The following is a 21518-nucleotide window of genomic DNA, read 5'->3' as shown; positions in this document are numbered from 1 at the left end:
TATACCAGTTTGTATTTCCTTGAGTCGTGTGAAAGTACCAGTTACACCTTCATTATTACATGTGAGTGAAACTAATAGGCAAAAAATAACCTCTTGTTTTAGTTTGCATCTTGGCTTATTAACTAGTAACTATTAGTGATTATTTGGACTTCTTTTCATGTTTTTCTTGGCTGTATATATCTCTTATTTTGTGACGGGTTATATTGTTTTCCATGTTTTTAAAAGATTTCATTGTACAAGTGATATGTTAATGTATTATGCTGGAAAATATTAAATACTGTAGATAAAGCAAAATTTCACTGTAACTATCATCCCCAATCATACTACCTTACCAAGCAATTACCCCTATTAATCAATATGATACATATCCTTGTAGGCTTTTTCTTTTCCTGTTATTCTGTTGGGTTATCGGAAAAGCAGAGTTTCAAGGAGAGAACATCAAATGCTATAAAACAGCCAAAGATAATGAGGACTAAATAAGCCATATAGATTTGGGTGCCTTGGACATCTTCAGTGACGATTAAGAGCACATTTCAGTAGTGTGATGGGACCAGAGGCAGTCGCTCCTAAGGGAAGGAAGTGTGTCTGTCTGTGTTTTGCTGTTGCTGGCCCTGGCAGCGGGAGTGACAGTGTGGCCAGAAAACAGGTGGTGAGGAGTGGCGGGACAGCACACACCACCCACTGCTGGAGGGCTTCCTGTCTCATAGCCAGGGCAGTGGTGACTTGAGAGGAGAGCAGGTCTGAAGAAAGATGTTTGCAGGAGACAGAAGATGTAACTGTGTTTCTAAGGTTGAGAGGAAGGGGCCAGTGGAGAAAGCCTTTGAAGAGACCAGACCAGCAAGAAGGAATGATTAATGGAGCAAGGTTATCAACAAAGCAGGTAGAAACTACTCTAAGAGTTCAGGAAGAGGAATTAGATGAGAAAGGGAAAGACCTGGAAAGAAGGAGAAAGGAAGACAGAAAAGCAGAGGGTAGTGAGACATAGCACATGTTGGTTTGTCTTAATCTTCCTTATGAATTCGATGTGAGGTCATTTGTGGGAGGTAGAGAGGTGGAGACTGCTTGTAGCTGGAGAAGTTTGGTAAAGTGTTAAGAAACCCATTATCTGGAATGCAAGGATCTTTGTGTTACTCTTCTTCCAGTAGACGTTCACTACCATGTGTTTCCTGTGTTTTTTAGCAGAAAAGGACAGATGAAGTTTTGAACATCAACATTTTCCTCTTAATCAACATTTGGGTGTGAGCTTCTTATGTGTTATGCCTAGAAATTAAAGTCGATTTATGTTTTTTATATTTGTGCATACAGAATGTTCCACCAGATGTTAATAGTGAATGCTGGTTAGAAGTAACCTAAGTACCCATCAAAGGGGACACTTTCAAATAATTATGGTACAGTCATAAAATAGATCATTGTACGGCCATTAAAAAGAATGAGGTAGTTGGGCACCTGGGTGGCTCAAGTCAGTTACGCATCTGACTCTTGATTTTGGCTTAGGTCATGATCTCATGGTTATGAGATCGAGCCCCATATTGGGCTCTGTGCTGGGGCTTGGAGCCTTCTTAAGATTCTCTCTCCCTCTGCCCCTCTCCTGTTTGCATACTTCCTCGCTCTTATCCTCTCTCTCTTTTTCAGAAAGAATGCAATAGCTCTGTATATGTCCAATTATGAGGTTTTTTTAAATGTTAAAGATTACATACCAAATACATAAAGCCAGATTGAGAGCAGTAGTGCAGTATCCTATGGGAGGAGTGGGGGAAGGGAGGTGTCTATGTATGGATGTCTGTGCACATGCAATCCTGATGATACATTTTAAAAACTGACAAAAGGCTTGTATTGTTTACCTTTGAGAAGTGGGATTTAGAGACTGAGGTAACTTTTATATTTTTCTTTATACCTTTCTCCACTTACAGAGTTTTAATTCTCCTTTATGATTTTTAAAAAGTTAATTACTGAATGTCAAAGGGGAAGGGTTTTGAGTTTTTAAATTATTCTTTGTGTTTTCATAATTTTACGTTGTTCTGGCTACTATTAGCTTTTGCCACAATAATAGTATAACAAACCACCTTAAAACTCAGTACCTTAAAAATACTAGTCACTTACCATCCCCCCAATCCCCCTTCGGCAGGTCATTTGACTCCGCTGATCTGAGTTGGCTGTTCTAGCTCTGCTCCATGTGCTCCCCTTGGTCCAGCAGCGGGCTAGCCGAAGACCTGTTCTTACTGGCCAGAGGAACAAGAGCAGCAAGGCATTTTAAGGCCTAGGCTTGATGTTAGCGTGCCATCGCTTCTGCTGCGTGTCATTGGTTGAAGCAAACCACACAGCAGTAGTTTTTCAGTTTGCCACAACTTTAAACATACATATTGATTTTATACAGCAAATAAGCATTTACTTTGTTTTAAAATGTCATTCGCATATAATATTTTTAAAAACTCAAGTCTGCATAACATTTGACATCCTGAGATATTTTAACAATAATTGCACATATGTGGAAAAACGTAAGCATAAAACTTTGCCTCGTATGTAGATCAGACAGGTCCAAGAAAACATCTGTTCTCATGAAATACTTAATCTGTGGTGAGGATTTTATAATTCATGGAGTTTGAAAGGGCTTTTTTAAAAAATGTTTGTTTGTTTATATTAGAGTATGAATCAGGGAGGGGCAGAGAGAGAGGGAGAGAATCCAAAACAGGCTCCTCGCATTGTTAGTACAGAGCCCAATGCTGGGCTCTAACTCACCAGCTGTGAGATCATGACCTGAGCCAAAGTCAGATGCTTAACCAACTAAGCCACCCAGGCTCCCAGAGAGGGCTTTTTATATTTTTTAACCGAATTTAAGAAAACAGCAGTATTAATCAGTACTTTTTCCCTGACATGGAAATAAACACTAATATGAAAAGTTTTAGGGGTACTTGGGTGGCTCAGTAAGTTAAGCGTCCAACTTTGGCTCAGGTCATGATCTCACAGCTTGTGGGTTCGAGCCCCGCATCGGGCTCTATGCTGACAGCTCAGAGCCTGGAGTCTGCTTCAGATTTTGTGTCTCCCTCCCTCTCCGCCCCTCCCCTGCTCATGCTCTGTCTCTCTTTGTTTCTCAATAATAAATAAATGTTAAAATTTTTTTTAAAAAAGAAAAAAGTTTTATGGGCTCAGTCGGTTAAGTCTCCAACTTCGGCTCAGGTCAGATCTCACGTTCGTGGGTTCGAGCCCTGCGTCAGGCTCTGTGCTGACAGCTAGCTCAGAGCCTGGAGCCTGCTTCCGGTTCTGTGTCTCCTTCTCTCTCTGCCCCTCCCCCTCTCATGCTCTGTTTCTCTCTGTATCAAAAATAAAACATTAAAAAAATTAAGAGAAAGAAAAAAGTTTTAATCAATCTTCTTGACTATTTGCTTTTTTTTTAATGAAAAATTTTTTTATGGTTTTTATTTATTTTTGAGAGACAGAGACAGCGCGAGCAGGGGAGGGTCAGGGAGAGTGGGAGGTACAGAATCCGAAGCAGACTCCAGGCTCTGAGCTAGCTGTCAGCACAGAGCCTGACTCAGGGCTCGAACCCACGAACCGTGGGATCATGACCTGAGTTGAAGTCGGACGCTCAACTGACTGAGCCACCCAGATGCCCCTAAAAATTTTTTTAATGTTTATTTATTTTTGAGAGAAAGAGAGAGAGCATGAGCAGGAGAGGGTCAGAGTGATAGGGAGACACAAAATCCAGAACAGGCTGTAAGCTGTCAGCACAGAGCCAAACACAGGGCTTAAATCCACAGACCGCGAAATCATGACCTGAGCCAAAGTTGGACACTTGACCAGCTCAGCTACCCAGATGACCCTACTATTTGCTCTTTAAAATGCCGTCCTTTTGGAGTGCCTGGGTGGTTCAGTTGGTTAAGAATCTGACTCTTGATTTTGGCTCAAGTCGTGATCTCACAATTTGTGAGATCGAGTCCCGTGTGGATCTCAAGCTGCAATGAAGGTTGGAGCCTGGTTGGGACTGACTCACTCTCTCTCTCTCTCTCTCTCTCTCTCTCTCTCTCTCTCTCTCTCTCTTTAAAAAAAAAAAAAAAAAAGCAATCCTGTTATGTATTTGTATACTCTTCCCCAGTTAAGGATATTTGGTTTGCAAAAGCGTCTTATCCTCACAAGATGTGAGCATTTTTGTTTGTTTTCCATCATTCTGACAGGAAAAATATACACCTGGATTTGAAACTAAATCATTCTTCCCTAGTAGAGGCAGTCTACTCTGGTAGCTCATCAAAAATTGAGGCTAACAGTACCTTGAGGTAGACCATTTCATTTAAAGCTTTTCTTTGATTTCATATCAGTCTGGGGGAGTTTAGATTATGTTTATTTTTTATATTTATTTATATTTTAATGTTTTTTAAATTTATTTTAGAGAGAGTGCAGTGCGAGCAAGGGAGGGTCAGAGAGAAGGGGAGACACAGAATCTGAAGCTGTCAGCACAGAGCCTGACGCAGGGCTCGAACCCACGAACTACGGTATCATACCCTGAGCCGAAGTTGGATGCTTAACCAACTGAGCCACCCAGGCGCCCAGTGTATTTATTTATTTTAGAAGGAGAGATACAGACTCTGAAGCAGGCTCCAGGCTCTGAGCTGTCAGCACAGAGTTCGATGTGGGACTTGAACTCATGAACTGTGAGGTCAAGACTTGTGTCAAAGTCAGATGCTTAACTGACTGAGCCACCCAGGTGCCGCAGATTATGTTAATTTTTAAATTGTTAATTTTTAAATTGCGTATTTTTTTAATGATCTAAGATGTTTGGTGTTAAAAGATTGAGAAATGGGTTTTTAGATATTATTTTAGTGATATTAAGTAACTTAACACATACATATTCTGTTCATGATAATTTACATCAGTGATTAGCAAATTATTGCTGTAGCCACATCTGGCCCACAACCTGGTTTTGGACAGCCTGTTCGCCAAGAGTGGTTTTTACAGTCTTATAAAAAAGAAAACAAGAGTATGTGACAGAGACCAGATGTGACCCAGTAAACCCAAAATGTTTTTTATCTGGCTCTTTATAGAAAAAGTTTGCTGATGCCTGATTTCCATGGTACTGGTAAAATTTTTTTAATGTTTATTTTTTGAGAGACAGAGTGCGAGTGGGGGAGGGGCAGAGAGAGGGAGACGCAGAATCTGAAGCAGGCTCCAGGCTCTGAGCTGTCAGCACAGAGCCCAGTGTGGGGCTTGAACTCACAGACTGTGAGATCATGACTTGCGCCAAAGGTGGATGCTTAACCTTAACCAACTGAGCCACCCAGGTGCCCCTGCATGGTACTATTAAAAGAATTTGTCGCTCATACTTGCATAGAGAAAGAAAGTCAAATAAATACTTGCTACCTTCATTGTCAAGAAGGCTACAGAAGTCCATAAGCCGTATACACAGTTGTCGCCCTTCCGTTTCTCTTCTTTGGGTTTGCATTTAGACAGTGTAGTGCCTGCCTGGATTATGTTGACTTTGATCAGTTAGTTGGGCTGTCATAGAATGAAACATGTTTGACCTCAAAATCCTGAAGCCAGGATGAATGAGTAAGTGTGGCTGTTGCAGAATTTCAGTTTCTTTGGGTGTGTATTTCTTTCATAAGTTACAAGAAGCCCGAGAGTATTAGGAACATGGATATAATTATAAAATCAGTGATAGCAAGCCAGAAATACATAGATGCCAGGTGTCTTATTTAAAATTTACTGTGACCATAGATTGGACTCAGTTTGCTGCTGTCATTTGGTCCCTGCTATAGTCCTCTATGCACATGTTTATCAGTAGTTTTGTATTATCATTAGTGTATTTTGGGGATAAATTCCCTAAAGTGGTATTCCTGGGTAAAAGGGTTAATGCACAGGTAGTTTTTTGTTTTTAATTGAAGTACAGTTGACATCCAATATTATAGTAGTTTCAGACATGATTCATCATTTATATACATTATGAAATGCTCTGTGGTAAGTATAGTTAACATCTGTCACCTTACAAAGTAACTATATCACTGCCTTGCTTCCTGTGCTATACTTTACATCACTGTGACTTATTTCATCACTCAAAAAGTTTGTACCTCTTAATCCACTTCACCTATTTTGCCCATCCCTTGTCCACCCACCCCTCTGGCAACCACCAGTTTGTTTTCTATATTTATGAATTTGCTTCTGTTTTGTTTTGTTTATTCATTTGTTTTAGCATAGGTAAAGTAGCATAAACATCTAGGTTCGTCCATGTTGCAACTGGCAAGATTTCACTTTTTTTTTTTTTTTTAACAGCACATACAGTTTTATTAGATGTTGCTAAATTCTCCTTCAACAGAAGCCATTTAGGAGCTATCCCATTTTTTTCATCCCACCTGCAAGATATGGGAAACACCATTTTAAAGTATTCATGTGGTCCTTTAACTAAAATGTAACAGTGTGTGTATATACCTAGATCTATAGAGAGATAGATGAATTTTTATGGAAGGGACATAGAATAAGCCAGTTGACTATCCCCTTTATGTTTGCTGCTTTCAGTCTTTTTTTGTTCCTCATATGTCATGTCGTTTAGCATTATTGGAAATCCAAGAAGTGAGGCCTAATGTGAACGAAATTTATTCTGTGCATCCTTAGAATCTTGATGATCATCTGATGCTTTTGTGAGCACAATTTGTTCTCTAATTTAGTTCCAGTGAGTAATTTTCATCAGTCATTTCGCACTGTTTTGGGATATTCAGCTAGTCCAGCCTGAGTCTTGCTGGCCTGAACAGTTTTCTGTCGGATTACTTTGCAGGGACTGGAAATGATGAGGAACTGTTTTACACTAGCAGCTGCAGTTGGGAAACTGGAGTAAATGCTCAATTTTAGGATTTTTTCTTTAATCTGCCCAAATCAAAGAAAACCTTTTATGGTTCTTAATGTGCATTTACTTCTGATTGTTAAGGATGCTTAAGGCAATAGTAAGGAGATTGGTGATTTGTGTAGAAAGATAATGGCCTGTTCTCTGGCCACGCACTTTCTGTGTTTCAAGTTCTTACCCGGACTTTTATCTTTCCTAACAGCAACAATGGTGTGGTTGGTGAATATGGCAGAAGGAGACCCAGAAGCCCAAAGGAAGGTATCCAAAAACTCCAATTGTAATGCACAAAGTAGGTGACTTTTATTTGGTAATCTCCTGTTTTTTCTGGGTCATTGTCTTGTTATATTGGCTAACAGTGAGCTATGAAGCAATGATTTTAACCTCTATCTTTGGTCATGGAGTCTTGAGCACCTCCTGAAAGCTATGGTAATACCCAGTAAATACAGATAAGTAAGGAGTTCAGGCACTCTAAACCCAACTACACCGCCAAGGCACCCTAGGTAAAGAACTCTGCCATTCAGTACTGTGAATACCAATAGGAAAGGTTAAAGGTGAGGCTGTGTTTAAAAAGGAAAAATAATCTTGGTCTCCAAACATGTACAAATGAAAGCTTCTGGTAGGGCCAGAGTGATTTCAGTATGATTTGACTTGAAATGCGATCATGTTTATACCGAGAAGATAAAATATTCCTGGTGGACAGGAAGGAGGATAAAAGTGATGAACCAGGGTGGGAGCTCAGAAGGCCCTGTGGGTACTTCTGCATACGGTAAGAAGAACATAAGGTAGGAATTGGTGGGGAAAATTGGAGTTAGAGCACACCGTAAATAGTCAACAAGAAAGGAAAGTTCTTTTTAAAACAAAAAGAGCTAACCTTATGAGGAAGTTGAAAAACATGCAGAGTAAAGATTGATCAGAGAAGAAAAAAGGGCCTTAATCGAGTTACTGTTTGCCAGGAAAAGGGAATTTGGGGTTTTATGGAGCCAGGAGATCCGCTGAGTTGGCACTAGGGTTGACTGAAAGGAGGGCACTGTCTACTCGGAGCCGCCCAGCAGTCCTGGTGGAGAAGTAGGAAACAGACTGGAAACAATTGCTACAAGTTGGTTATTGTGTTCACCTGTGTGAAGCTGAAGAAAATGAAAAGATTAGTTGTCTAGGAATATGGGTGTGAGTGTGAGTGTGGTTTTTCATACATCAAGATTGTATTCTTTTGACAAATAGTGATCGAGCTACTGTGTGCCGGATATTTTGCTGGGCACTGGGGCAGAGCACTGAACAAGATACCTTGTCCCTGTGGAGTTTATAACCTATTTGGGGAGATACAAATGTTCAACAACTAATTCCACAAATAATTCATACAGTTGTGATAGCACTACAGAGGAGATGTATCAGTTGTTATGGAAGTTTATAGTAGAGGAATTTCCTTTTCTCTGGAAAATCAGGAAGGCTTCCCTTAGAAAGTGATTATAGGTGATGACTAGTTGAAGAGTCGAAGAACTTTCTAGAAGAGGAAACAACATGGAGAAAGGTCTTGTAGTTAGAAGGAGCTGGATAAACGTCAGAGCTCTCAGTGGGAGTGCTGTGGTATTTTAGGTGGCCAGTTCTCCGTTGTGTGAGGCCTCTCCTCCCTGCAGAATATCTATCCTGAGTGCTAATCGTGGCTTCGAGGTTCTGCAGTAACCAACCAGGCCTCCATCCTGGTTCTTGCCAAACACACCCTGGAAGGGAGATGCTACCCCCGAGCTGGAAAACCACTGTGTTAGAAGAACTAGAGGTTTGACTGGAACAAAAAAAGACACAAGGCTCCTAGAGGGATGTCTGAAGGTTCTAAGTAGGAGTGAGGAGGGAAGGGGCAGAGCAGGGAGTGCGGTTTTTATTTATAAAGCTTATGCTGAGCTTCCATAGAAGACTCAGGTTTTGTGAAGACCTGGTTAAGAAAAAGAATACAGATGACAAATACAGAATAGCTATGGCCCCTCTTGGAAGAATTCCATGCAAGTGAGAGGCCTGAAGTGTGTAAGCTTCACTTGTTCGTGGTAAATCTGCCTCTGCTATGAGCATGTTTTTCTTTTATTAAACATAATAATAAGGGAGAGAAAAAGTGTTATCAACTTCACATATATTTTAACTATTTTTAATGTATGGAAATTTCTCAGGGCTGTCATGTTATGCTCACAGTTTTCAGTAAGATTGATCATTATTTATAATGAAATGACTGGCTCATAAAAAAGTTCACTCCCCCTTTCCTACCTCACCCCACCTCCCATAATGGTCTACTTTTTATCATGGTCATGAAGCCCCTGGTGACTGCCATCATTTAGGAAGCTTTCAGCCTCCGAAATCAGAAAACCCAACTCAGTTGCTTTAAACAAAGAAGAGTTATGTTCTGTCATATGTTAATTTAGAGTTAAGTCCTAAGGTATAGGCATTTGTAGGGTTGGGGAATTGTATGGTTCGTTTATGTCATCAAAGGCCCAGGTTCTTCCCATCTTCTGGTTTTGTCACCTTTAGATACAGGCTTGGTCCTCAGCCCACTGCTTCTCATGGTCAGAAGATGGCAACTGCAGTTCCAGGCATTTTATTCAGATGAGACATCATCCAGGGTTGGAAAGGGGCTGTTTGTTTTTTCCTTGAATCTCTCTTAAAGAGTGAGAAAAATTTCCCCCAAATTCAGAGCAGAGTTGGCCTCAACACACGTGGGCTAGCACCAGCCTCAACCTTAGAGCTGTCGTTGGGAAGAGATTACCACGCTTGGTCTGGGCCCATCATGGTTTGCCACCAGAGTCATGTGCAGGAGAGGCGGGAACCCAAAGAGTCAGGACTCTGCCCTCAGGAAACAAGGAGGGAAATGGCTATTGGGTAAGAATCCTCCAGACACTTTTACAGCCTGTGGTTTGTGGCTTAAGAGCCAGCTAACCTAGATGAAGTGGAGTTGGGTAGTTACTGTTTCCATGTAGTTTTCTTAAAGGTATTAACATTTTTTCTAAGAAGTTAAGAGCTATAATTTCCATTTTCTCTTGAAGCCGCAGAAGGTGAGTCCCAAGACCCCGTGACAGAGAGCGATGATGGAGGCTTCAGTGAAGAGTGGGAAGCCCAGAGGGACGGCCGCCTGGGGCCTCATCGCTCTACAGCGGAGTCACGGGCTGCCGTGCAGGAACTTTCCAACAGCATCCTGGCCAGTGAGGACCCCGAAGAAAGTATGTGTGTTGCTCTGTGTGGTAGAGTCGTGGCTAGGTTCCTTGAGATACTACATTACCAAACGCTTCAAAAATGAAACAGATGAGAGTGGTGCAGGCTACTTTTGAATAACGGAGTATAGCGTTTAGACAGAAATACTAGTAGGTGTTGCTTTTCTCACAGTTAAATTTGATAACGGGCCAAATTCTGCCTCTCAGATTTTTGGAAATGGCCCTTTACAGCCTGAACTTTGGCATTTGTTTTAAAAGGTAAAAGATTTTTTTGGAATTATGATCCCGGGAAGACTCATGGCTACAATATTTATGTTCAAAAATTTCATTCGTATATTTCCTCTTTGCTGTGTAGAGACCTGTGGGTTTGAGTGTTTCAGCCTTTTACATCATTATTCCCTTTGCTGGCAAGCACTGTATTTTATTAATTTTAAAGAAAATCAAAAGGATTTTGGTTATTGGGAGAAAGGCAAGCATTTGTTCAGTGTCTAAGGTATGTTGTCACTTGACTTAGGTTAGCACTTGGGGCTTCTTGGGAGCAGTATTAGCCAGTATAGCACCCCCTCCCTTGGTTAGGGCTCAGTCATCTCTTTAGTTTTAGAGATGTGATTTATTAAGAGATTAGCACATTTTCCAACTAAAGTATTCTTTATGAGGTTTTTTTCTCAGAAAAGTGAAGCTCTTGAGTGATTAAAACATTATAGTGAAAATATTAAATACTTTTAAAGAAGCAAACACCTAAATTTCTTGGCTTCTTTATTCACTCATTACGATCTTGACATTATCCTTGAGCTTGAGCAGAACATTTGTTACATACAGCTCAGCCTTAGTCTTTTAACTGGGTCAGAATCTGGGCACGTACTTAACTTTGGGGCTTGGCTGAGTTTTCCAGATGTTAGAGTCCGATACAGCCTGTGACTTTCACACTCCAGGGAAACTGGGCACCGCTGCCTCTTCTTACAGCCAGACTTGAGCTTGCCTTTGCTGACACTGTTCTCTGCCTGCAAAGTCACCACTGTAATTAGGTTGCATCTTCCTTTCTCTTTCCTTGAAGCTGCCTACAGCCAAAAGAAGTAACCTAGCTACTGAGTATTCGCAGTCGTTCATGCCCGGCCTTGAGTCTTGATGCTCTCTACTGATCCCCTCTCATGTTCTCTGTTTCTACCTCATTGCCCCTCCTGACTGCAGAATGATACTTCTTTTTCTGGGACCAGTATAAACTAGTAATTGACATTCTTTCATCATCTTATCACCCAATAACATAGTTATCTCTGAACAACCTTTTAAAATCAGCATTTAATTAAAAACTGAAGTTTTTTAATTAAAAATGTGAAATAGTAAAAAAATTTATTTTAGCGTTTTTTAATTTTGAGAGACCCAGAGAGACAGAGCATGAGGAGGGAAGGGGCAGAGAGAGAGGGAGATACAGAATCCAAAGCTCAAACCCCTGAACTGTGAGAGCATGACCTGAGCTGAGGTTGGATACCCAACCGACTGAGCCACCCAGGCGCTCTTAAAATATTTTTATCCAATGTGAAGGTAGTTGGTCTTCCTTCTAGTGAGTTTCAAAATATACTTCCCTCAAACATCATGCCAGTAGCAGGCTCATCCTAAGTGTACTACTAAGTAGACTTAAAGTTTACCAACATAGGGAGATTAGCCTGTTGTTTTCAGGAGTGGAAATTTGACTCTAGAGATTCTTTTCTGTAACCTCAAGGGAAGTGAGGGAAAGGAATTTTGCTATTATCTTCAAGTAGAAGAGATTTTAGTAGTAAAAAAGTATAATACATTTCAGATAGGGTTTTTTTTAAAACTTTATTTTTGAGTAACCTCTGTACCTAACATGGGGCTTGAACTCACAACTTCAAGATCAAGAGTTGCATGCTCTACCAGCTGGACCAGCCGGGCACACCTCAGGCAGTTTTCAGTATATTTATTAAAAAGATAATAGGAAATACTATTTTTTATGTTACTGTATTTAAGCTAGGCACATATGACACTGCTAGAGGTTGTTGAGATAAATGTTATAATTAAAGTAATATTTACCATCATTTATTGTCTTTACCATGTCTTACATTTGTAGACCAGGAAATGCTCCTTTTAATATTAAAAGAACACCATATTACTTGAAGTTATTTTTCAGAGTTGATAAATACGACAGAAGGCCCAGACTACAGTTAGCAAACAGCAGTAAAATAATAGCCAGTCTCAGCATTAACACTTGTCAGTAGAGGGGTGCCTGGCTGGCTCAGGGGTAGAGCACATCACTCATAAATTTTAAGAGTCATGAGTTCGAGCCCCATGTTGGTAATCTTTAAAAAAAAAAAAAAAAAGAACATTTGATAGTAGAATACTGTTAATTCATTTTGACCAATGTAAGCAGTTTCCATTGCTGTGGTTTTAGTTATTTGGCTATCGCACATTTTTATTGAATAAATCAAAAGGAGCAATTTAAAGCAGAATTCCTGAGCAAAGTGATATTTCTTAGGTTTTATATACTGATTCGGTTTCTTCTGCTTATAAATGTGAACAAAATTTGACACGTCAGTAAATGCCTAAAGAAAAAAAAGGGTGGTTTACTTTTGTTTCCTTATTCTATTTTAATTTTGCTAATGAAATATATTTCCATTTTTCTCTCCATTAAAGTAAATTTTGTGAAGTATAACTAGCAACAGTTGCCATAATATTGCAATTAAACCTAAGCCTTTAAATGGAAAAAGAAAAAAAAATGAGGCCAGGTGCACCTGAGTGGCTCAGCCGGTTAAGTGTTGGCTTCGGCTCAGGTCATGATCTCACAGTTTGTGGGTTCGAGCCCCACGTCGGGCTCTGTGCTGACAGCTCAGAGCCTGGAGCCTGCTTTGGATTCTATATCTCCCTTTATCTCTGCCCCTCCCCTGTGCATGCTCTGTCTCTCTCTCAAAAATGAATAAAAATTAAAAAAATTAATTTTTTTAAGTGAGGCCATAATTTTAAGCTTGATTTAATACATTATTGTTTTTACTTTTTATAGCTTTATTGAAGTATAATCCACATAATATACAATTCACCCATTTAAAGTGGTGTCTTTATATTCACAAAATTGTTCAATCATCACCACAGTTAATTTTAGAGCAGTTGCATTACCTCCAGAAGAAATCCTACATTCTTGGGGTGCCTGAGTGGCTCAGACGGTTAAGTGTCTGACTTTGGCTCAGGTCATGATCTCGCACTTCATGAGTTCGAGCCCCACATCGGGCTGTGTGCTGACAGCTCAGAGCCTGGAGCCTGCTTCAGATTCTGTGTCTCCCTCTCTCTCTGCCCCTCCCCTGCTTGTGCTCTCTCTCTGTTTCTCAAAAAATGAATAAACGTTAAAAAAAAGATTTAAAAAAATCCTACATGGCTTAGTTGTCCAGCTGTCTAACCCCTCCCATCCCCTGCCATTTAAAGTACACAATATGCAGTGATTTCTGTTGTATTCACAGAGCTGTGCAAACCATCACTACAAGTGAATTTTAGAACATTTTCATCACCTCAAAAAGAAAGTCCATACTCTTTACCTCCCATGTTCCCCCAACACCAGCAAATACACTATCCTAGATTTGCCCATCTTGGGCAGTTCATATAAATGGAATCAGACCGTATATCATCCTTTGTACTGGTTTCTTTCACTTAGGCTGATGTTTTCAAAGTTCGTCTATGTTGTAGTATGTGTCAGTATTTCATTTATTTTTATAGCCAAATAATACTACATTTTATGTATATATCACATTTATTATCCATTCATCAGATAATAGACATCTGAGTTGTTTCCATTTGGGGCTGTTGTGCATAATGTTGTTATGAATATTCATGTACCAGTTTTTGTGTGGACATGTTTTTATTTCTCTTGGGTGTATACCCAGGAGTAGAATTGCTGGGTCCATAACTCTGTGTTTAACCTTTTGAGAAACTGACAGACTGTGTTCCAAAGCAGCCATACTATTTTAAATTCCTGCCAGCAGTGTGTGAATGCTCCAATTTTTCCTCACCAACACTTACTATCTTTTTGATTGTAATCATTCTAATAGGTATAAAGTGCTAATCTCATGGTTTTCAATTGCATTTTCCTAATGGCTAATGATACTGAGTATTTTTTTGTGTGTGCTTATTGGCCATTTTTATTTTTTCTTTGGAGAACTATATTCAGATATTTTGACCCTTTTTATTTGCCTCTTTAATTATTGAGTTGTAATGGTTCTTTGTATATTCTAAATACAAGGTTTCAGATAAGTGAAAATTTTTTTTCCTGCATTATTTTAAAAATCTCATTTCTGTAACACTTTTTTCCCAAAGAACTTGGTTTTAGTTTCTTTTAACACTTAACATTTGAAATTGAAATCTAAATTTTTCTAAGGCCATTATATATTTTAGCCTTTATATGTGCCAAGAACTTTTCCTGTATTATTTTTTAACTTTTTAAAAAATGTTTATTTAGTTTTGAGAGAGAGAGACACACAGAGCATGAGCAGGAGGGTGGGGAGAGAGACAGACAGACAGACAGACAGACAGAATCCAAAGCAGGCTCCAGACTCTGAGCTGTTAGCACAGAGCCCAGTGTGGGGTTGAACTCATGAGCTATGAGATCATGACCTGAGCCAAAGTCGGATGCTTAACTGACTAAGCCATCCAGGCACACACCCCCTTATTTTTTTAGTGTTTATCTATGTTTGAGAGAGAAAGAGAGCACAAGCAGGGGAGAAGCAAAGAGAGAGGGAAACACAGAATTCAAAGCAGGCTCCAGGCTCTGAGCTGTCAGCACAGAGCCCAACGTAGGGCTCGAACCCACAAGCTGTGAGATCATGACCTGAGCTGAAGTCAGACACTTAACTGAGTCATCCAGGCACCCCTAGTTTTTAATTCTTGCTAACAGCCCTATGTAATAGCTCATAATCCCCATCTTAGAGCTGAGGAATTTGAGGATTAAAAGAAGATAATCAGCTTGCTCTGGATCACACAAGTACTTAAATAGTAGCACTGGCCTCTTCTGTCCATGTGAAACTGGCGTGTGTATTCATCGCTTTGGGAAGGTTAGCAAGTTCAAGGGCAGCTGATCCTGTAATTCATAGCATCGGGTCTCATGGGTCATGGGTGTGTCTTTTCCGCACAGGAAGACTTCGCTCTGGCTCCCACAACTCAACACTGGTTTCTCTGTAATACCTGATGAACCAGCCCTGTGCTTGTTTCTCACCCACGTGTGGAACACATCATATTTCTCAGGGCCCTCTGCCTCTGTCCCCTGGAAGGGTTTCTCTAACCCAGGCAACTAAACCTTAAAACCAGGGTCAAACTTCAGTTGGGAATAATTACTTAACAGAAAAATGAAACCCACTTGTAAAGCTTTATGGGTGAATAATGGACCCTCCGTTAAAACATATCTTTTGAGTTCATATTTTAGCCTTTACTTAATTGTATATGTTTTTTTGAAAAGAATTTGAAGGGGAAAACTGTTGGATAACAGAAAACGTATGGCCTTTGCATTTCTTGCAAGATTTAGGATCAGCTTGTCAATGTCTACAAGCTATATTTCAAAAAAAATGGAAATGTAAAGAATTTTGAATACCCAAAACAATTTTGAAAGAGAAGGAAAGGTCGGTAGATTTATACTATTTGATTGCAGAACTTACTCTAAAGCCGTAGTAATTAGACACCTTGGTGGCTCAGTCGGGTAAGTGTTCAGTTTCAGTCAGGTCACAGTCTCATGGTTCCTGAGTTAAGCCCTCATCTGGCTCTCTCTGCTGACAGCACAGAACCGGCTTCGGATCCTCTGTCCCGTCTCTGCCTCTCCTCTGCTCATGCTCACTCTCTCACTTTTAAAAATAAATAAACATTAAAAAAAAAAAAGCCATAGTAATCAGTTCAGGCACAAGGAGAGGCATATAAATCCGTGGAACAGAATTGTGAGTCTAGAAATAAATACTTAGATTTGTGGTCAATAAATTTTTTTTACAAAGATGCTAAAATAATTCAATAGGACAAGGATATGTAATCTTTTCAACCAATGGTGCTGAGACAATTAGATAGCCACATGCAAAAGAATGAACGGAAACTCCTGCCTCGCCCTATCCATCTGTCATGCACAAAATAAATGTGAACTCAAAATGGGTCATAAACTGAAATGTAAGTGGTTAAACTAAAATTTCTAGGAGAAAACATAAGAGAAGTTAAAAACTTTTGCACTTCAAAAGATACCATTAAGAGGAGAGAGATTTGTACACCCAGTTTCATAGCATTCTCCACAATAGCCATGAGGTGGAAGCAACCCACGTGCCCATTGATGGATGAATGTATAAATAAGATGTCTATACTTACAATGGAATATTATTCCGCCTTGAAAAGGAAGGACACTCTAACACATGCTGTGTAGCATGGGTGAACTTGAGGACATTCGCTAAGTGAAGTTAGCCAGTCACAAAGCGGCCAATACTGTATGATATGAAATACCTATGGTAGTCAAACTCAGAGAAAATGGAATGATGGTTGGTGGAGGCTGGAGGGAGAAACGGAGGAGGAGTTTGTGTTTAATGGGTATAGAGTTTTAGTTTTGCAAGATTAAAAGAGTTCTGTGACTGGATGATGAGGACGTGAGTTTACTTAATGCCATTGAGTTGTGTATTTTACCACAGTTAAACCTTTTTTAAAAAAAGATACAATTAAGAAAAGGAAAAGAGGGGTACCTGGGTGAGTCAGTTAAGCATCTTTATATATATATATAAAGAATGCTTACAACTCAATAATATAGAAGATTACCCATTTAAAAAATAGGGGAATGCTTTGGATAAGCATTTCACCAAAGGAGAAATATGAGAGGTAATAAATACATGAAAAGCTTCTTGGGGCGCCTGGGTGGCTCGGTTAAGCATCCGACTTCGGCTCAGGTTATGACCTCATGGTTCATGGGTTCGAGCCCCGCGTCAGGTTCTGTGCTGACAGCTCAGAGCCTGAAGCCTGTTTCAGATTCTGTGTTTCCCTCTCTCTCTGCTTCTCTCTTGTTCGCACTCTGTCTCTCTCTGTTTCAAAAGTAAGTAAACAAAATTTTTATTTTTTAAAACATATGAAAAGCTTCTCAACACCATTATTCACAATGGCTTTAATCAAAAAGGCTAGCAATGCCAAGTGTTGGTGAGGGAAGTAAAGAAACTGGAGCCCTAAGGCATTGCTAGTGGCAATGTAAACTGGTGCAGCCAGTATGGAAAACAATTTGGCAGTTTCTTAAAAAAACTAAAGATAAACTTACATATAACCCAGCAATCCTGTTTTTAGGGATCTACCCAATGGAAATGAAAGCGGTGTCCACACAAAGATGTGTATGCCTGGTCAGGCATAAGGTTTCTAGCACCATTATTCACAACAGCCCCAAACTGTAAACAACCCATTGTCTGTCAACTAGTAAAACACAGTATATTCATACAGTGGAAAAATGACCAGTAAAAAGAAACAAAGTACAGACTCGTGCAGTATTGTGGGTAACCTCAAAAATATGTTACTTGAAAGAAGCCAGTCACAAAGACTACATACTGTTATGTGTTCCTTTCAGTGAAGTGTCTAGAATTTATGTAGAGTGCCAAATTTATGTATAGAGAAGACATCAGTGTTGCTTAAGGCCTAGGGTGATGGGAATGTGGATTGTGGTGATGGTTGGACAACTCTATAAATCTTTTACAATAATTGAACAATGGGTGAATTTTATGAAGAAAATAATAATGTGTCACATAGGGGTTCTTGTGAAGATTTATTAGAACAAGTGCCCGGTGTAAACTAGGCAGTCAATGGATGACCGCTATTACTTACTATTCCTTATTATATATGACAACAGCATCTAACTGTTAAAGACCCCAGAGCCAGCCACATAGAATCTGAAACTCATAGTGGATGAGAACAAAAAAGAAAGAAAACCTAGCGAAAGCCAAAATTTATCCATCACTTACTGCTTTCTCATTCAATACAGGATGGAATACAGTGGTGACATTTTTGAATTGATGGCAAAGAGTGACAAACTTTTCTATTCATACTCTTTCCTTTTTAGGGGGAGTAAAACTTGGATTAGGGGACTTCATTTTCTACAGTGTGCTGGTTGGTAAAGCTTCTGCAACAGCCAGTGGAGACTGGAACACGACCATAGCCTGCTTTGTAGCCATATTAATTGTAAGTATACACTTAATAAAAATACGTCTGAAATCCTCCTCTCAGAACTCTGATTATGCTCTCTCTTTAAGGCATTGTTTGTTTTCTAAAGTTTCTTTATTTTGAGAGACATAGAGACAGCACAAGTAGGGAATGGGCAGAGGGAGAGGGAGAGAGAGAATCCCAAACATGCTCCGTGCTGCCAGCACAGAGCCCGATGCAGGGCTCAAACCCATGACACCATGAGATCACAAGGTGATGGCCTGAGCTGAAACCAAGAGTCGGACACTATGGACTAAACCACACAAGTGGCCCTAAGGCAATCTGTCTTAACCAGAGCTGGGCTGAGTGTGCAGGTCACCTGGAGAGCGTTTTACAAACAATTGAACTTCACCTGAATAGTGCCTCCTGGCCACCCATTAAAATCATCCATTAAAATAGTGCATCCCTGTCCTGAGATATTTAATGTTTTAATTGTATGGTTTTTTTTTAATTCTCCACAAATCTCTGCTAAGCACCTCTGATTAGGAATGGCTGCCTTAAGCCTGGCAGCATAGACATGTAGGAAATTAGCTGTGTTAGATCAGTTGTGAAGGGGCACTCAGGTCCTCACTTAGGCCCTGAGTCTGGTGGTGGTTTTGTCTCTAATGCCACAGCCTGCAGCAGGCAGTATTCCCGAGAAGAGCTAACACAACGCACGATGCCGTGGAGGTCTTGTTTGTAGCTCCACAAAGGGAAGCCCAAGGCTTTCACGACTACAGTGACTCTTAAGATATTTCTTACTGGTATTTTTGCTGAAGATGTGATGTCTTTGATGTGTGTCCATGAAGTTAGATGAGAGGTGAGATGAGAGCCATTACCTTCTGTTTATTTTATGATGACCTCTGGGGTTTATCGTGGTCATAAAACCATTACAATTTTCATGTGCTTTACTTTTCTTTCTTCCTCCCTCCCTCCCTCTCTCTCTCTCTCTCTCTCTCTCTCTCTCTCTCTCTCTCTTTCTTTCTTTTTCTTTCTTTCTCTTTTTTTACTTTTCTGGATGTGTTGTATCTTTTAAGAGGAAAATGACTTAGTTTGGATAAACTTGAAATGATACTCAATTTTCAGACATTGTCTTAGTACTTAGGGTGAAAAAATGGACTATATTATATGGCTATTCTGTGCTTACAAGAAAGCAACACATGTGTTCTCCTGCTTTCTGAAAGTGCCTATTATACCACTTTGCTAGATTTTTGCTTTTCCAAAAAAAGCTTTTACCATACTGATAGGTCTTTCATTAAAAAAGAGTGGCCTAATTTGGAACTTTCAGAAAGTGGGCATATGCTTCTTTTTATGCTCTTTTGGTTTACAGTAGCCAACTCAATATTTTAAGTAGAAATTAAAAAAATTTTTTTAACATTTTATTAATTTTTGAGAGACAGAGACAGTGTGATCAGGGGAGGGGCAGAGAGAGAGGGGGAGACACAGAATCTGAAGCAGGCTCTAGGCTCTGAGCTAGCTGTCAGCACAGAGCCTGGTGTGGGGCTCAAACCCACGAACTGTGAGATCATGACCTGAGCCGAAGTTGGACACCCAATCGACTGAGCCACCCAGGCACCCCAGTATTACTTAATTTGTTTTTAAAAAAAAAAGTTTTATTTTTGTGTTCTATTCCTTACCTTGAACTAAGGAGCGAAGTAGCAACAATGTGTGCATAATGAACTCTATGTTGCAAAGGAAAAGAAAGGTTTCCACATTTAATGGGGGAAAATTGCCCTAAAATTTAACCTCAAAGGATAATATCCGGGGAACTTAATAAAGAGCAGGACTTGTGATTGGGTTGTTTTTGCATGAAATACTTTCCTAATTTTGTCTGAGGTTGCATCTTCTCCCTTTTTCCCCACAGGGCCTGTGCCTTACATTGTTACTCCTCGCCATTTTCAAGAAAGCTCTGCCAGCTCTTCCCATCTCTATCACCTTTGGGCTTGTTTTCTACTTTGCCACAGATTATCTTGTACAGCCCTTCATGGACCAGTTAGCATTCCATCAATTTTATATCTAGCGTATTTGCAACTAGAATCCCATGGATTTTTCTCCTTTGACTACAATAAAACCTGGGGAGGACAAAGATGATTTCCCTGTGTCCGTATCTAACAAAGGCAAGATTCCCAGCTGGACTTTTGCAGCTTCCTTCCAAGTCTTCCTGACCACCTGTACCATTGGGCACTGGAAGATGTCTGCAGGAAATGGTTTTAACATACGTCATCTTGACGGACTGAGTCCCTCGGTGCAGAAACTACCAGATTTGAGGGACAAGGATGAGGAGGAGGGACGGACCAAGAAGTTGCTGTGCTCGCAGCAGCAGTTTGAGCCTTGGTCACAGGTGGATTTTACCAACACTGCAGACTCAGGACTACCATTACCGAGAAGTTAAATGACACGGTTTAAACCAAACAGGACTCTTCATCTTAAACTACATGTTGAAGATCAACCTAATAAACCTGTATTGAACTCTGAACCTTTTCAGGAGGTACTGTAAGCAGAGCAGGCACCAGCAGCAACATGAAAAGGTTTTTGAAAAGGGGCTCCAACTTTCACTTTCAAACCTTTCTGCTGCAGACTTACCATTTTTAAATAAGACTTTTTTTTTTCACCTTGAGTCAAGTCAGATAATGTAGGTTGATTTTGAAAGTTTTTGTTTTCAAGCACTGAAACTCAGTACCATCTACGGTTGCATTTCTTCCCATGGCCAGTCTGAACTTAACTGCTTTATCCTAAAAGTCTTAACCTCAGGTTCCAAATTCAGTAATTTCTGGAAAGAATGGAACTATTATCTAAACAGTTTCCTGTCAGCCTTGGGTGAATTCTGGATTTTCCCACCAAATTATTTGTAGACATACTTGTTGGTTTACTTGCCCTGGCTGCTTCCCTTGTCCCCATCTCTCCCCGACTGCCCATAAGCATTCTCTTCTACAGCCAGCGAGACAGCTCTGTTGTGGTAGCAGACGATCCGGTTACGCTAGGATTTTGCTCTCTGTGTGGTGCAAGGAATGTGTTCTGAATCAGTGCGGTCAGCCTCACTGTCATAATTTCTTCAGTAGCAAATACAATGTGTGCCCAAAGACAGTAGCATTAAAGAAGAGTAAAATGGCTGGTGAAGCACTTTCTGTCCTGGTTTTTCTTTTCTTACTACAACCCACTGTCTCTGGCACTAGGTCAGAATTTGAGCCAATAGCCAAAAGCTGGTGGAGTATAAAGTCACTTGTATCAGTACAAAGCAAGGATCTGGAGAAGGCCATGACTTGACTTGGTAAGCCGTAGGAGAACCTAGGGTCCGGCGGCGACCCAGATGCTGAGAAAAGCAGGGGCCTCGGACAGCCCATGGGGACAAA

The 21518-nt window shown here is 40.2% G+C and overlaps 1 protein-coding gene across 3 annotated transcripts in view; it reads left to right on the top strand.

The window, feature by feature from the left end:
* PSEN1 (presenilin 1) overlaps window positions 1–21288 on the top strand; it is a 71371-nt gene extending 50083 nt beyond the window's left edge. For all 3 annotated transcript variants that reach the window (XM_029950635.1, XM_029950636.1, XM_029950634.1), the window contains 4 exons: window positions 7026–7112; window positions 9844–10017; window positions 18050–18168; window positions 20033–21288. In XM_029950635.1, coding sequence (XP_029806495.1) covers window positions 7026–7112; window positions 9844–10017; window positions 18050–18168; window positions 20033–20188 — 536 coding nt within the window. In that variant the 3' untranslated portion in view covers window positions 20189–21288. The remainder of the gene's footprint in view (window positions 1–7025; window positions 7113–9843; window positions 10018–18049; window positions 18169–20032) is intronic.
* Window positions 21289–21518: the final 230 nt, after the last annotated feature.

This window comes from Suricata suricatta, chromosome 9, assembly GCF_006229205.1.
Source record: "Suricata suricatta isolate VVHF042 chromosome 9, meerkat_22Aug2017_6uvM2_HiC, whole genome shotgun sequence".
Taxonomy (NCBI): domain Eukaryota; kingdom Metazoa; phylum Chordata; class Mammalia; order Carnivora; family Herpestidae; genus Suricata; species Suricata suricatta.
The sequence above is the reverse complement of the archived record's forward strand: the minus strand, read 5'-3'. Positions and strand labels throughout refer to the sequence as shown.